General features: G+C 34.8%; 1 protein-coding gene across 1 annotated transcript; it reads left to right on the top strand.

Annotated features, from left to right (window-relative positions):
• Positions 1 to 7,969: 7,969 nt before the first annotated feature.
• Positions 7,970 to 14,729, top strand: LOC132557615 (zinc finger protein 354C-like). Its single transcript, XM_060222123.1, has 2 exons — positions 7,970 to 8,021; positions 12,492 to 14,729. Exon 2 carries the CDS (start codon positions 12,549 to 12,551, stop codon positions 14,727 to 14,729), a length of 2,181 nt encoding a protein of 726 aa, XP_060078106.1. The 5' UTR covers positions 7,970 to 8,021; positions 12,492 to 12,548.
• Positions 14,730 to 16,361: the final 1,632 nt, after the last annotated feature.

Here is a 16,361-nt window from a genome sequence, read left to right on the forward strand (position 1 = left end):
TCATTAAGTGATTCAACACTGAATCTAATTTCACTTGGCACGCAGACATTTAATGTCTTAGACATTTTCTAGTTTTATTTGATTCAATTTTTTTGTGTAGGTAGCAGTAATAACATATGGTATATATTATCCATCTTAAGTTTTCCTTGTAGGTTTCCCTTCAGTCCAAATCCATATCAGTCAAAATTTGTCTTCTTGCTTTCACTTCAGTCTTAGTTTGTGACTTTGATGCTTGTGTCAAGGTCAGAGGTCAAAGTCATGGTAAGGAAACCACCTTATTGCAACAGGAATCATTACATAATAAATTTTTTTATCCATGTTGTTTATGCTGTGATGTAAACATCACAAAGATCAAGCTAAATGTCTTTTTAACCGTAAAACAAGTACCCTGTACCTAAAGGATGTTGTGAAAACAGTGCAGTCTGGTGACTTAGTGAATATATTCAAGACTAGACATAACAATAATAAACATGTCCGACTTTGTGGTGCAGATGAGATATATAATTCTTGGTCTTTTTGTCAGCATGAAATTCAGAATAGCTTTATCAACAGCAATTTTTCAAATACAGTTTAATCTTTCTTTTCTCTCAATTCTCTATGTTCGATCTTTTTGTGAATGATATTGATAAATAGCAAAAATTTCATTTTATTTAATTTGAAATCCTACTTGGCAGCTATTTTGAAGCATGTGCAATTATAGGTTATAATAACTCACTTTTTAAACATCTCATGCACCTCAGAGAGGTACCAGGAATGTTATGAAGGCTATTGTGTGCATGTAGTATTTACTGGATTTAGTCCACTATCCAAGATGGGCCAATTTGGGGTCTACCGATTGTCTGGACTTCCAACATGTTGATATTGATATTACTGTGTAGGATAATCTTAAAGCTTTCTAAAAATGTTGTGAAGTTTTGTCAAGTTGAGTTTGATTTCTTCTCTTGTTGTCATTTGTAGTGTTTAGACTAGGTGTAGATTTGCCAGGAATAATAAAGTGTCATTCTTTCGGTAAAACCATCTTGGTATATATCCATACACAATTTTTAGCCCACCATCGTCAGATCTTTCTGGGATCTCTTGTTTGTTTATGCTCTGCTGTTTGTTAACATGTAACAAATGAAACTTCCCCAGTTTGATTGCTGGCATTTATCTATACCTATGGGAGCCAAGAATCTGTTTTATAAAGATTTGATTGTAGCCTGGGTCAGTGGTGTAGTGGATCAGGATACAAGGAGTTAGCTTTATTGTTTATGTTAATTAGGTAGGTCTAAGCTGACAGTTATTTTCTTAAAGTACAAAGAATAATGTGCCTTTGTTTCTTTACCGCTGAAACATGTTATGAAAAAAGAAAATCATGATTAATTATTAAAGGATTAGATCACAATATCAAGTAATGTAGAAGATGAACAAGATAGAAATGTTTATCAATAATGTCACAATATAAAAGCAAGCCCCATTTTATGTATAAAGCTGTAAAACTTCTATCCCTAGTACTGATGAGACTGTTGGTATGTGAAGTGACCCTAAATCCTAGAGAGTACTGATGAGGCTGTTGGTGTGTGAAGTGACCCTAAACTTTAGAGAGTACTGATGAGACTGTTGGTATGTGAAGTGACTCTGAACCCTAGAGAGTACGGATGAGACTGTTGGTATGTGAAGTAACTTCTAACCCTAGAGAGTACTGATGAGACTGTTGGTATGTGAAGTGTCTAAACCTTTGAGATTACTGTTGTTTGTATGTAAAGTGACTTCTAACCATGTCAATTTTTTTACATACACATATATACACTGTTCATGTTTATGTAAAAAGTTTGTCTTTTTATTTTTCTCAAAAGATTATATTTCTAATATAAGCAGAGGACCATTCCATGACAGTAAGTAACCTGTAGCTGTACAGTTTCTTCATCACTCTGTTTCAGTCAGTATTGATAGTTCTAACATCAACACCTGGCCTCCTCCTGTCACAATACAACAAAAGCTGTTAGATCAACTACATTTAATGATGCATGGAATCTTGTTTTGAAAGAGATTCCATGTAATAAAATGTTAGTCACAATAAAGTGCTTATTTTACATGCCTTAATCTTACCACTAGCATTACAAAAAAAGAAATTCTTATTGAGATGTGTCAGAATTTATGCATTCAAATATTGTAAGCATTCCTAAGAGCATCAGACTATTACATTTGATGTTAAACTTTATTTATACAAAATATGATACAATATGATAGGTTTATACATTGTATGGTACACCTTGGTCTATACATTGTATTGTATACCTTGTTCTATACATTGTATGGTATACCTTGGTCTATACATTGTATCATACAACCTTGGTTTATACATTGTATGGTACACCTTGGTCTATACATTGTATCATACAACCTTGGTTTATACATTGTATGGTACACCTTGGTCTATACATTGTATTGTATACCTTGGTCTATACATTGTATTGTATACCTTGTTCTATACATTGTATGGTACACCTTGGTCTATACATTGTATCATACAACCTTGGTTTACACATTGTATGGTACACCTTGGTCTATACATTGTATTGTATACCTTGTTCTATACATTGTATGGTATACCTTGGTCTATACATTGTATCATACAACCTTGGTTTATACATTGTATGGTACACCTTGGTCTATACATTGTATCATACAACCTTGGTTTATACATTGTATGGTACACCTTGGTCTATACATTGTATTGTATACCTTGTTCTATACATTGTATGGTACACCTTGGTCTATACATTGTATCATACAACCTTGGTTTATACATTGTATGGTATACCTTGGTCTATACATTGTATCATACAACCTTGGTTTATACATTGTATGGTACACCTTGGTCTATACATTGTATTGTATACCTTGGTCTATACATTGTATTGTATACCTTGTTCTATACATTGTATGGTACACCTTGGTCTATACATTGTATCATACAACCTTGGTTTATACATAGTATGGTACACCTTGGTCTATACATTGTATCATACAACCTATACATTGTATCATACAACCTTGGTTTATACATTGTATGGTACACCTTGGTCTATACATTGTATTGTATACCTTGGTCTATACATTGTATGGTACACCTTGGTTTATACATTGTATGGTACACCTTGGTTTATACATTGTATCATACAACCTTGGTTTATACATTGTATGGTACACCTTGGTCTATACATTGTATGATACATTTTGGTCTAGACATGGTACGATACACCTTGGTTTATACATTGTATGGTACACCTTGGTCTATACATTTTATCATACAACCTTGGTTTATACATTTTATTATACACATTAATCAATACATTTTATGATACATTTTGGTCTAGACATGGTACGATACACCTTGGTTTATACATTGTATCATACAACCTTGGTTTACACATTGTATGGTACATCTTGGTCTATACATTGTATCATACAACCTTGGTTTACACATTGTATGGTACACCTTGGTTTATACATTTTATGGTACACCTTGGTCTATACATTGTATGGTACACCTTGGTTTACACATTGTATGGTACACCTTGGTCTATACATTGTATCATACAACCTTGGTTTACACATTGTATGGTACACCTTGGTCTATACATTGTATGGTACACCTTGGTTTATACATTGTATGGTACACCTTGGTCTATACATTGTACGATACACCTTAGTTTATAAATTGTACGATACACCTTGGTTTACACATTGTATGGTACACCTTGGTCTATACATTGTATGGTACACCTTAGTTTATACATTTTATTATACACATTAATCTATACATTGTATGGTACACCTTGGTCTATACATTGTATTATACACATTAATCTATACATTGTATGGTACACCTTGGTCTATACATTGTATTATACACATTAATCTATACATTGTATGGTACACCTTGGTCTATACATTGTATGGTACACCTTAGTTTATACATTTTATTATACACATTAATCTATACATTGTATAATACACCTTGGTCTATACATTGTGTTATACACATTGGTCTATACATTGTATGATACACCTTGGTCTATACATTGTATGGTACACCTTGGTTTATACATTGTATGATACACCTTTGTCTATACATTGTATTATACACCTTGGACATCACATGGTATGATACACCTAAATATTCAATATATTTATTTTTCAAAGTTATACAATGTAATATTCTGAGCTTCTTTGATTTAAACAATGTCCTTTATTTAATGTTTTGTAGGATTAGTTTTCTGGTGTTCAAATCGCCCTTTGTCTGTAATTTGTCAAACTGTTCTTAAACAGCCATTTTTTTTTACTTTACTGTGATCACTATTTCTTAGTGGAAATGGATTTTTAAATTTCATTTATAGGTTTTACTAAGTCTTCAGCTCAGCATAGTCCATTTTGAAACTGATCAGAAGAGCAGCTGTCTTTGTTTTTGACAGTCATAACTTGTTATTGTAATTTTGGAGAAAAATGACTGACAGGCTGTCATCTTGGATTCCAGCATCCTTGACAATGTAAACACCTGTAGACTGTTTTGTATGCCATTGATTAGTGTTACCGTTTCACATTAGTGCTTTAGGGAAGGAAACCTGCCAATAATACAGCCTAATTATCATAAGTTATTACTGATGTCACAGTATATGAACATGTTTCTCCATAACATGTCGGTAGTAGAAATGTGAAAGTATATTATGTTTATAGCCATATAAATCTAATGATATAATATTCCAGATGAACAAACAGATATTTTCACATAACAAAAAAATCATGCAATACTTTATTTGACACAAAAACATTTTTCAGGAATCTTGAATTGATGCGAGTCATTTAAAGAGATGCTATGTAAGGTACAACAATGCACTCTGGGCAAGACTGTTAATGATTGTTCATGCTGTTTCTTCAGGTGCATTTTCAAATTTCATTTAATAAACAACAAAAACAAAGAAAAGAGGAAAAAAGATCCAACTTTTTAAGACTGAATAAAGGTCAGATATTGGTAGGCGCCAAGATCCCTGTGGGATCTCTTATCAAGATTTGTTATAAAGTGTTTGTAGATTTTTTTTTTTTTTTATAAAAATTGAGTTTGATGGTAAATGTATCCAATAGATATAGAGTAAACCTTTAAAGGCTTTTGATTGTGTTAGGACTTAAAACATTGGACAAATATCACTGGGTTATCACTAAATAACAAAACCATTTAGCATCATAAATAATATCATTGTCATTCTAAAGTGCTTAAGCTATTGTTGGTATGATTTCCCTGACTGGAAACAGCGGAAGTTTTTTCCTAATTTGACATTCAGATCCACACAGTTCCTGTGTCCTGGATCTATTGTTAAAGGAACATGGGGATTGTCCTGAAGTTGATCAAGTGTGTTACGCCTGTGTTTGTCAGTTAAAATTCATTATTGAGAATTTATTAGAATGGAGGAGTGCAATACTTCTTAGTTTTATTGTAATGACATAATTGGTGCTTGTTCACTTTACCCATCTACATTTGTGTATATACCTAATGTAGCATGTTTCCTCCACATATCAGTACCACCCACCGCAAAGGAATGTATCCAGTAATAACAATTGATCAACTTAACCTTGACCCTTTAAAGTCAAAGTCATTGTCACTTTTCATGTCATTAAAATATTATATTATCATCTCAGATTTAGAAATCTTAGAAGTTTTTTTTTTATATTTCTTAATCAAAACAGAAATTCAAAGTAAATAATCCATGGAAAAGGGTAGGAGACTGTTGTGACATTTCCGTTCAGGTGATGTTGCTAAAAATAGAAACACCAAGGTAATATCATAATTTCTATCTAAGTATTCAACTAATGAAAAGTTAACTGGTCTTCAGGATTGTAATGAATATTGGTAATAATCACATGTATATGGTTTAATAGCAAAACTGAATTTGATTTTCTACATATAATGTTGGTTCTTTATACAAATAGGACATTACTATCTAGTTAAAATGTAGCTTAAACATAGACTTAAAATTTCATATTAAAATTGAATTACAGATTCATTAAACAAAATAAAAAGGAAAAATGGATCCAGAAACAAGTAAGGATAGCTTCTATTAATCTGTCTCCATGAAAATGTGCAAATCAGCATTATATCTGGTAAACTTTGTAACTTGGTAGGTTACCTTATTTGTGGTTTATGATATTTGTCAATGTGTTCCAGTGTTATTTAAGACTAAGTGATTTTCTATAACCCACCTTTAGATGTTGGTGTGTAACTGGGGCTGTATTTATTGTGTTAGTGTTTGAGCGGAGTATGTGTATTCATGTTGTGTGAAAAAAAGTTTACAGTATTACAGAAACTTTTATGACAAACATTCTGGCTTGGAGTATGCACGATTCCAATGTTTTTATCAGGCAATAAGCCCAGGTCTGTTAATAAGTCCACTCGTTAATTTTTTTCTGTTCGCTAAAACCAAACATGATTTGTCCTGCAATAAGCTCAGCATTGTCTGGTTATGCACATTTGCTTTCAGGGGTTTTTTTTTGTATTGCAGGATGAAAAGGAGGGGTATTAAATTATATATATGATTTTGTGCTAGAAAAGTGCCATGTGACATTTCAAATCTGAAGAAAGTATTAAAATTCATCAGTGTCACTTTTATATCATAATAATACCATATTGGAAACTTCTGTTGTGAAATGTCACATTGGACTCATTGTTGATTCATATCAATTGTCTACACTTTTATACTGTGATTTAAATAAGATTCAGAATTTTGAAATATTCCATTTCAGCATTTCCTTGCATTACCTTTGTTGTCAGCAGCATATTGGTGAGGTATTTAAGCACACCAAATTGTGTGAGGAGTGTAACAGGGGATTGTCTGGTGTTTATGTATTTTTGATTGTGTAAAACCATGCACACACACACACACATATATATATATATATATATTGTTTTGACTGATAATAAAGGTGCAATGTGAAGAAAGTATATTTAGCTTTCCGGTTGTTATTGAAGAAAACTTGGAACACATTTATTGGTATTCAGAATCAAGTGACTTTGAACTGGTAGCATTTCACAATATAGAATCAATATATAGAATCACAGGCACATTTAACAATATAAAAAGAAATTGGATCCACAAATAAGTTAGAATAGCTTCTGTTAATATGTCTCCATAAAAAATTTATACATTGGTACTCATAGTCAGGGAAAATATATAGTTATACATTGTTACAATCATACATATAAAGTCATACCAAATATAGTTATACACTGGTACTCAACATCATACAAATACAGCTATACACTGGTACTCAACATCATACATATATAGCTATACACTGGTACTCGCTACCATACAGATATAGCTATACACTGGTACTCGCCACCATACATATATAGCTATACATTGGTACTCAACATCATACATATATAGCTATACACTGGTACTCAACATCATACATATATAGCTATACATTGGTACTCGCTACCATACAGATATAGCTATACACTGGTACTCAACATCATACATATATAGCTATACACTGGTACTCAAAATCATACATATATAGCTATACATTGGTACTCGCTACCATACAGATATAGCTATACACTGGTACTCACCACCATACATATATAGCTATACACTGGTCCTCGCCACCATACAGATATAGCTATACACTGGTACTCAACATCATACATATATAGCTATACACTGGTACTCACCACCATACAGATATAGCTATACACTGGTACTCAACATCCTACAAATATACACTACCACTACCATACACACATTCAGACAAATATATTCATACAACAGTACTCACAATCCTATAAATATATGGAGCTCACTAGTACTCTTATACCGTGTCCCAAATCCCTCCATTAATTGCGAAGGGATATAACTCTTGCATAAATTTATTTAGAACTCTCCTCTACGGAAGTAGATATTCTACCTTCCGCAGACGAATGAACGTTAATTATCAGAAATGGATACCAACAATAAATACATTCCACCGGCATAACGATGGTAGGTACGTGGTATTTTTGGTCATATGTGTGAACAGTCATCTTCACGCCTTTGAAATTTGGAAGTAACCCACGAATTTGCTGAAATATAGTTATTGTGCGTGATATTTCAGACATGTTTGCTTACGAGTTCTGAATTTTTTAATAAACAGGTCTGATAAAAGTCCTGATATCAGCTGAAGGATTGTTCTTGTATATTCCTCATTAAAAGCTGTATTAAAATTACGTAATTATGCAATAACTTCAGGTGATTAAGGTACAACTAAGCGAGAGTCGAGGTCTTACAAAATCCCAATGCCATCTCCCCGACCTGTGATAAATGTTGAAATAGCTGATCTTTTAGTAGTACGTAATGCATGGTCGAAATACATCTTTGAGGTTCGTGGAAGAAAAAACACATATATACTAGTCTATTAAATGTTCGAAAATATTCTAAGTAGAGCAGGTTGGATATGTTTACAGCTTTGAGTAATAAATTTGTTATCCTCTACCCGTACGTTACTCTTCATGAGATTGTCAAATATTTTCATAAGACGTATGGTGCTGTACATTCGTCCATTGTAAACGTTGAATTGTCCAGATATTGAATTCTCCCAAAGTTTCCAGTCTATCTACATCAAACATGTTAGGCTTTATCACCATGATATGAGGTTGTGTTATCCTGATCAACGGCAGTTTGATTTGGCCGTTTTTGGAAGAGTTACTTCCCCTTGTTGTTTTCATAATGTTTATCTTGTTTGAAGATATCCCCTTTCAGTTTTTAGCAAATTATCTGATCAAATGACCCTTCATTCATCTTAGTCCCTAGTTGTGCACTGTATCATTTTGGGGCTGATTCATTAAAGCAAAATGGCCAACAAAAGGCTTTCTTGCATATTAACATGACTATTTCTGGTGAAGTACCTGATGGATAATTTTCCAATCAATATGTGGGGTTCTTGAGTCCTAGTTGTACATTGTGTCCTTTCTGAATGGATTAAAAAACAAGATGGCTGACGTGTGGCCATATTGGATTTTGACAGTAATGAATTTCAGGAAAGTATAGGATGGATAGTTCTGAAATTTCATATGAATATTTCCCTTGGCCTCTAGTTGTACACTGTCCCATTTCTTGTTTCTTAAGTGATTCAAGAAACAAAATGGCAGACAGAAGGCCATCAAGGATTTTGACATTGAAAGCAATTTCAGAAGAAGTACTAGATGGCTGAAAATCAAATTTCATATGAACATTTTCCTTGGCACCTAGTTGTGCCCTTATAAGTAAGGGAGTGATAAAAAAAAGGATAGTTGACAAGCACAGATCTTTCATTTTGACAGTGAAAGTTTGTTATCATTCTTTCTTAAATGTAGATTCCCTTTTAGTTATGCCCTGTTGGGCCAAGTGAGCTTTAGGGATAAAATTGCATGTCCTCCATTGGTCTGGCATATGTCAATTTTCCTATAAATTGCTACTAGTCATGAATGACTGAGTGGATTTTAACCAAATTTGGTCTGAAGGTATTCTTTTGGGAAGGGGAAATAATTTTGTGTAAATGGTGGGTTGGGAACTCCAGGGCCTGAGAAGTGGGGTCCATTAGGGGGAAATCTATTAATTTCTTTAAAATCTATCATGCTTGTTTAGATTTAGTCTGAAGCACGCTTGAGTGAAGGAAAACCAGTTTTGTATGAGTGATGGGTCTCGGCCTCCCGGTCAGGAGGAGTAAAACCCAATAGAATAGAGCAAATTCTCTAAAATTCTACTCCTCCTGTAGGAATGAATTTAGTCTGCAGCCTCCTACAGATGAGGGAAAGTGTAGGTCTAGGCTTCCTAGGGCAGGAAGGGTGGAGCCCATATGGTTGAATTTAAATCCTACTACTCCTGTAGGAATGAATAGAGTTTGCCAAAATTTATTGTGAAAGACCCCTTGGAGAAGTGAAATCAATTTCCTATAAATGGTGAGTCTTGGATCTAAGGCCTCTGGGACAAGAGAGGCAGGACAAAATGGTGGAAATAGAGCAAGTTTCTCTAAAACCCATCTTTTGTGGGAGTCCCTTGATTCTGTTTCAATTTGGTCTGAAGTAAACCAAATTGAAAGGAATCTGAATTTGTATCAACCAGGATTCTTGACATCAGAGATGTGGGGCCCAATAAGGGAAATGTAAGTTTTTAAAGATCCTCCTTTCATGCAAAGATATTGTCCTAGATCGGTCTGAGGCAATTTTTATGAATGGGGAATACGACTTCTGTTTGACCAGAAGGCCTGGACCCAATAGGGAAATCATTTAAAAAATTATTATGTCATATATGAATATTCTTTGTTCAATGACTGAATTGATGAATTATCCAGGTGAGTGATGCAGGGCCCTTGGGCCTCTTCTTTGTGTTCTAGATGGATCATTCTCAAATTTCAAATGTAACTTTGCCTTTGTCCTTAGTTATATATATAGTCCATTTTGAGAATGACTAGAAAAGCAAGATGATTGATAGGCATTAATCCTATTTTTGGAGAAGTATTGAATGAATCATTCCGAAATTTCATATGAAGGTTCTCTTTGGTCCCTTGTTGTTCCTTTTGATTATCCCCCAGCCAGCGAAGTTGTGGGGGGATATTCAAATGGGTTCCATCTGTTCATCTGTCCATCCGTATGCTGCTTTCCACATGAAGTGCTGGTTGAATTTAGATGAAACTTGGTTGGTACACTTACCTTAATCCCTTGCCCAAGTATGATTTATGGCAAATTCTGTGCATATTTGATGAGGCTGCTGTGACCTAATTGGCCGATTCCTTTCAACACTGTAACTGTATGCTTTCCACACATTATCTTCTGAAGGAACAAATTGATTATGATGAAACTTGCTTGGTAGATTTGTAACCTAAACCCCTTGTTCAAGTTTGATTATTCGCAAATTCTTCACATATTTAATGAGGCTGCTGTGACCTAATTGATATCTTTTCCAGTCTTCCATGTCGCTCACTGGAAATGTATATATTTTACAAATGATCATAGGGTGGGGGGGAACTTGATGACTTTGTCCCTGTTGATTTTGGAAATGATCAGATAAACAAAATAGCTGACATGCGACTGTTATCTTGGATTTAGAGTTGGAATGATTGTTATTCCTATTTCTTAGGAAGTACTGGATACATCTTTTTAACATTTAGTATGGAGGTTCTTCTTTGTCTGCAATTGTGCTATTTGTATTTTGGGACAGATCAGCAAAATAGAGTGGCTGACAGGAGACCATCTTGGATTTTGACTATGAAAATTTGTATTGCTCTTTCTTTGAGGAAGTGCTAGATAGATCTTTCTCAAATTTCATATATAGGTTCCCCTTGGTTGTGCCATTTTGATATCAGGATTGTCAGAAAAACATCATGACTGACAGATGGCCATCTTCGATTTTGACTATGAAAGTGTGTTATTACAATTTCTTGTGAGGAATTTAATGGCTCTTTATCCAATTTCATACATACTTTCTCCATGATCCCTACTTGTGACCTTTTGTTTTGAAACTAATTAGAAAAACAAAATGGCTGATGGGAGACCATCTGGGATTTGACATTTAAAGTTCTTTCGATGAACTTTCAAATTCAATGTAATAAAGAGCAAAAACAAACAAGAGAAGAGAAAAAGATCTAAATACAAAAGTTTTTACCCAATTTCATTGAAATACCACACATGAAGGTCAAGGTCACTTGTATTAAAAATGATATAACCAGTACATGTAAATTTAAGATTAATCTCCATTTTGACTGTCCATTAAGATATAACTTCAAAAGGTACCCATGTACACACTAAAATATCGTAGACACTGCTGGATACTTTCAGTATCTGTACACGTTGTGCATAGGCCTACAGGCATATCATGCTTCCACTCAAAAATCACTTGTTTTCATTTCTTATCAATGTGATGATTTTTGCTAATGAATAGTTTACTTCATCAATCCACCAAGACATACATGTAATATTATTATACCTCCTGAGCTATAAGGATTTACATCCTAGATATGTAACATTTTTCAGTGTTGTTCATCCACTGACATGCAATGACTAAAGTATCATTAGAAGCTAGTCTAGAATATTATAAAGCATGGAAAACCATGGCCATGTACAGTTGATTAAAATTCACCAAAGTAACAGGTAAACATACTGAGAGCAGGCACAAGATTACAGCATATGGTGTTTGCACATGGCCAGTATTATGCTGGGATAAATCTTCACATATATGTCAGCAGATCTATTATGAGAGATTTTGTCAAAAAAGTAATTCTCAACATCTATTTTACTATGTACAAGTTTACTATTCCCCCCCCCCCCCCCCACCTCCAACCACCTCCCCCTCAATTGTTCAAACAAATGTAATTTGACATAAATTTGTAATGTGTATTACTATTTCCCCTTTTAGTTGCTGCTGTAAGGTGAGTGTTACAGGCCTGTTAGACCCCTTGTTTCAATGCAGAAAAGTAAATTTTATTTTTTCTTATTTCAGACAAAGAACAAGAAAACATCGCTGTTTTTTTTTCTCTGTAACTAACACCACAAGACGATGGAAGGCTCTACATATCAAAACTCTGGTTATTCACCAACTTTACAACATTCACAGCATCATGGAAATTCCTCAACAACAACAGTTTCCAAGTCATCAAGTCCAGTATCATCCAATTTAAATATCAATACTTCACCAAATGGAGGCCAAACATCATCACCAAACACACAGAACTGTCACTACACTCACAATGGAAATAACTCACCTGCAACAAATACACCTGGATTCTTGAATCAACACCTGGTAGCTACCACCCTAGGGATTCCAAGTGTGACCATGTCTGGGATCAAACCCCATGGGAGTGGTGACCCAGGGACTGCATCAAGTACAAGACCCCAAACTACCTCTGTGATGAGCCATAGTCAGAATTTGAACCATGATGGACAGAACATTCAAGAAAATGTTATGTTTGGTGTGCACAACAAGGTCCCAGAACCGCTACCATTAGTTGACCCCACCCTTGCCTTTCAGAAGACTTTAAGAGCAGATCCTCAGTTTACATCATATTTTGAGCAATTACAGTCAAGTAACAATGATGGTCAGTCTGCATCAAGTAGAAGTACTGTCATTGAAGAAAAGATGTTTCAGATTTTTAAACAGCAAATGGGTTATGATGTGTCAAATGAAACACAAAGCAAAGATTTGCCTTCTACAAGCCAAGTTAATCCAGAGAGGAATGAGAATGTAAGTCAAGTGAACATGCTTTCTCAGAACTTACAGACAAACCCACAAGTTGGTTCTGTGTGTATTGATTCAGATGCTTATAATGGGGAAAAGGAAGATATTTCTAATAGTTGCATAAAAACACAGGGGATGTCCAATTCCTGGACATCCACATTGCCATCAATGACCATGATGGCAGGAATAAGACCTAAAAACAAAAAAGATATCTATCACAGTGATGACAATGATGAAGAATGTCAGGGGAAGAAAAAGAAGAAGAAAGTAGACAAATCACAGCACACAAGACCAGAGATATCTGAATATTCTAGTATAAATGTGAATGGGTTAGGACTTGTGGCAGCAGCTGCAGCTGTAGCACAAAGAACTACTGAAAATAATGTTCCTTTACTCCAGTCTGGCCCTGATATGTTAGCCATCACTAACACGCAACCTATCTTTCCTACCACATATCAAGGTTTTCATGAGACCATGCTTGCTGCTAACAACATCAGTGGTCAGGGTGGAAAGTTAAGACAGAATATTGATGGACCAGTCTCCTGTGACATTTGTGGTATCATGTGTGCAAATAACTTTGGTCTGTCTCTCCACAAAAAATCTCATGTGAATCAAACATTTAAATGCAGAGAATGCAGTTTTGCTGCTGGTACTGTAACACAATTACGACTGCATGAAAAGTATGTGCACAGCTCGGTAAACTCAAGCTCCACAGAAGTTGACTTCCAACAGAATAGTCTTGGACTTGGCACTAGTAGCAATAATAATGCCAACTTTAGTTCACAACCTCAACAAAAATCAAGCATAATGGATGCAAACACAGAGAACAATGAAAGAGTTAATTACCCATTCCAGTGTTCAGTATGTGATGGAGCATTTCGCCGAAAGCAGGATCTGACGCGGCATATGCAGGTCCACAAGAACATACACAAGTGTAATGTTTGTCAGGAGGGATTCCCTTCCAAGCAGAAACTGGCATCACACACTGCAGAAAGTCACCAGAGTGGAATGTTTTCCTGTTACCAGTGTTTGGCTCAGTTTGCTCATCCAGTGCACCTGCAGCTACACCTGAATATCTGTAACCAGAGCACAACAACAGCCATCCAGAAGAGGTGGAAGAATGTAGAGCAAACAGCAGATGAAGTCATGGTAGGGGACAGGGACAAACATAATGTGTGTAATGTATGTGGGAAGGGCTTTAAAATGGTACACTACCTGAAGTCACACATGAGGACACACACCGGAGAACGGCCCTTCTCCTGTCACATTTGTTTCAAATCATTCTCCCAACGATCTACGCTTAAAGTTCATAACCGCATTCATACAGGAGAGAAGCCTTATCAGTGCAGCATGTGTAACAAGGCATTCTCTGTCAGACTGTACCTACAGGCACACATACGCACGCACACAGGCGAGCGACCTTACAAATGTAATATCTGTAATCGATCCTTCAGTCAGAGGTCCTCATTGGTCACACACACCAAGCGACATGACGGATTCTGACTGTTCATCAGAGTGAATCTGTAGTTCATTGCACTCACCTAACAACTCCATATGTTCTAGAAATAATCTTTCATTTATATAGTATAGAGATGGTAAACTGTGTAGCATTATTAGGTATTATTATTGTAGTATTAGGTCATTGTAACCTTAGCTGACGGACTGAGGTCAGCCATACTGCATCATACATTACCCTTCCAAATGGTCCTATGTCTGGTGTCAACTGAATAAGATAGCTCATTTTGAATAATTAAATCATTTCATTTAAGTTATATATGATCAAATGTTGTGAGATTTAATTCCTTAAGAGTCATAGTCAAATTCCTAGAGATTCAAACCCTAGTTACCCTATGAAATAAGTGTTAATGCTACAATTAAGAATTAGTAAAGGGGTCTCAGCCCTGGGACACTGCAGTAGGTCATAATGTAAAATCGTGAGGTCCTCACCCTAGATATTTATTTATTAAGATTTATAATTACCTTGTTAATAAAAAGTCTGTTATCGGTGTTATAACACCTGTTTCATTATTTAATGATGGTGTGTGATATATTTGTGAATGGCTGAAGGTTCTCTTTGCTTCATTTGTGACACATGAATTTCATGATATCATATAGATGCAAATAGTGAGAATATCCCCAGTAGAGACTGTTATGTTTAATAAAACACTTGTTTGATAAATGCCTAGATACTTTTGTTATGTGATAAACAGAGCATTTCTTGAGTTTCTGTTTTATAGGAGATTTCTAAAACTTATCACATTTAAGGTCGTATATTGAACATAAAACTTTCTCTGAATAATTATAATATAATGATACTTGGCCATGGTTAGTGAAGAACTGTATGGTCTTATGATTATGGATCAGAAAAGAATTAAGATATTTTGAATCACAAGGCTTTAAAAGACCATACCACACTACACTAACAAGTAGCAGATACTATAAATACTGAATGGACATAAACAATACTACTAAGATGATGAAAATGATTGAAATCCTCAGACCTATAAACTTAACAAATTTGCCCTGAAGTATGCTTTGAACCAGCAAGATGTTTGCTAAACAAAGAGTGTATGTTGTCGTAATAGTAGAAAAGACACTTGTGAGTTATGAAGGCTTTATAAACATTTATCTGGCAATAAGCCCATGTCTGACATAAGCCTTCACATCTTTACTAGTACTTCTGTTCATTAGAGTTATAAAACTAATGCTACAGAAGCCCAGTTGTGTCCCCTTGTTTTTGTGTGATGTCTACTGTCGGGTCTAATTCCAGAATTAAGGTATGACTGAGATATCATTTATGTGCTGAATATGTATCTAAATAGCATCTTTTTAATCATACATTTAGGAAATAGTTACTTCTAGACATTGATAGTTCCCATGTGATCCCTTGTTAATTGTTATCATACATTGTTGTTATATGTGTAACTTGCCGTTTTAGTGCTTTGTATATCTATTGTTTTATGTGTCCAAGCATTGTTATCTGATTTGTGTTGTGAACTTTGCACCACAATAGAAGACAATTTTGTCAACAACTTATCTAGAGATGTTGATAAAGGTATTTTTCTTTTAAACAAATCATTTTTGTTTTAGCTCATCCAGCAAAGTCATGGTACTGTTATGTAACTGTTGTTAAAC

Source organism: Ylistrum balloti, unplaced genomic scaffold, assembly GCF_031769215.1.
Source record: "Ylistrum balloti isolate Yb309-2 unplaced genomic scaffold, AGI_CSIRO_Ybal_v1 Utg370700, whole genome shotgun sequence".
Classification (NCBI taxonomy): Eukaryota; Metazoa; Mollusca; class Bivalvia; order Pectinida; family Pectinidae; genus Ylistrum; species Ylistrum balloti.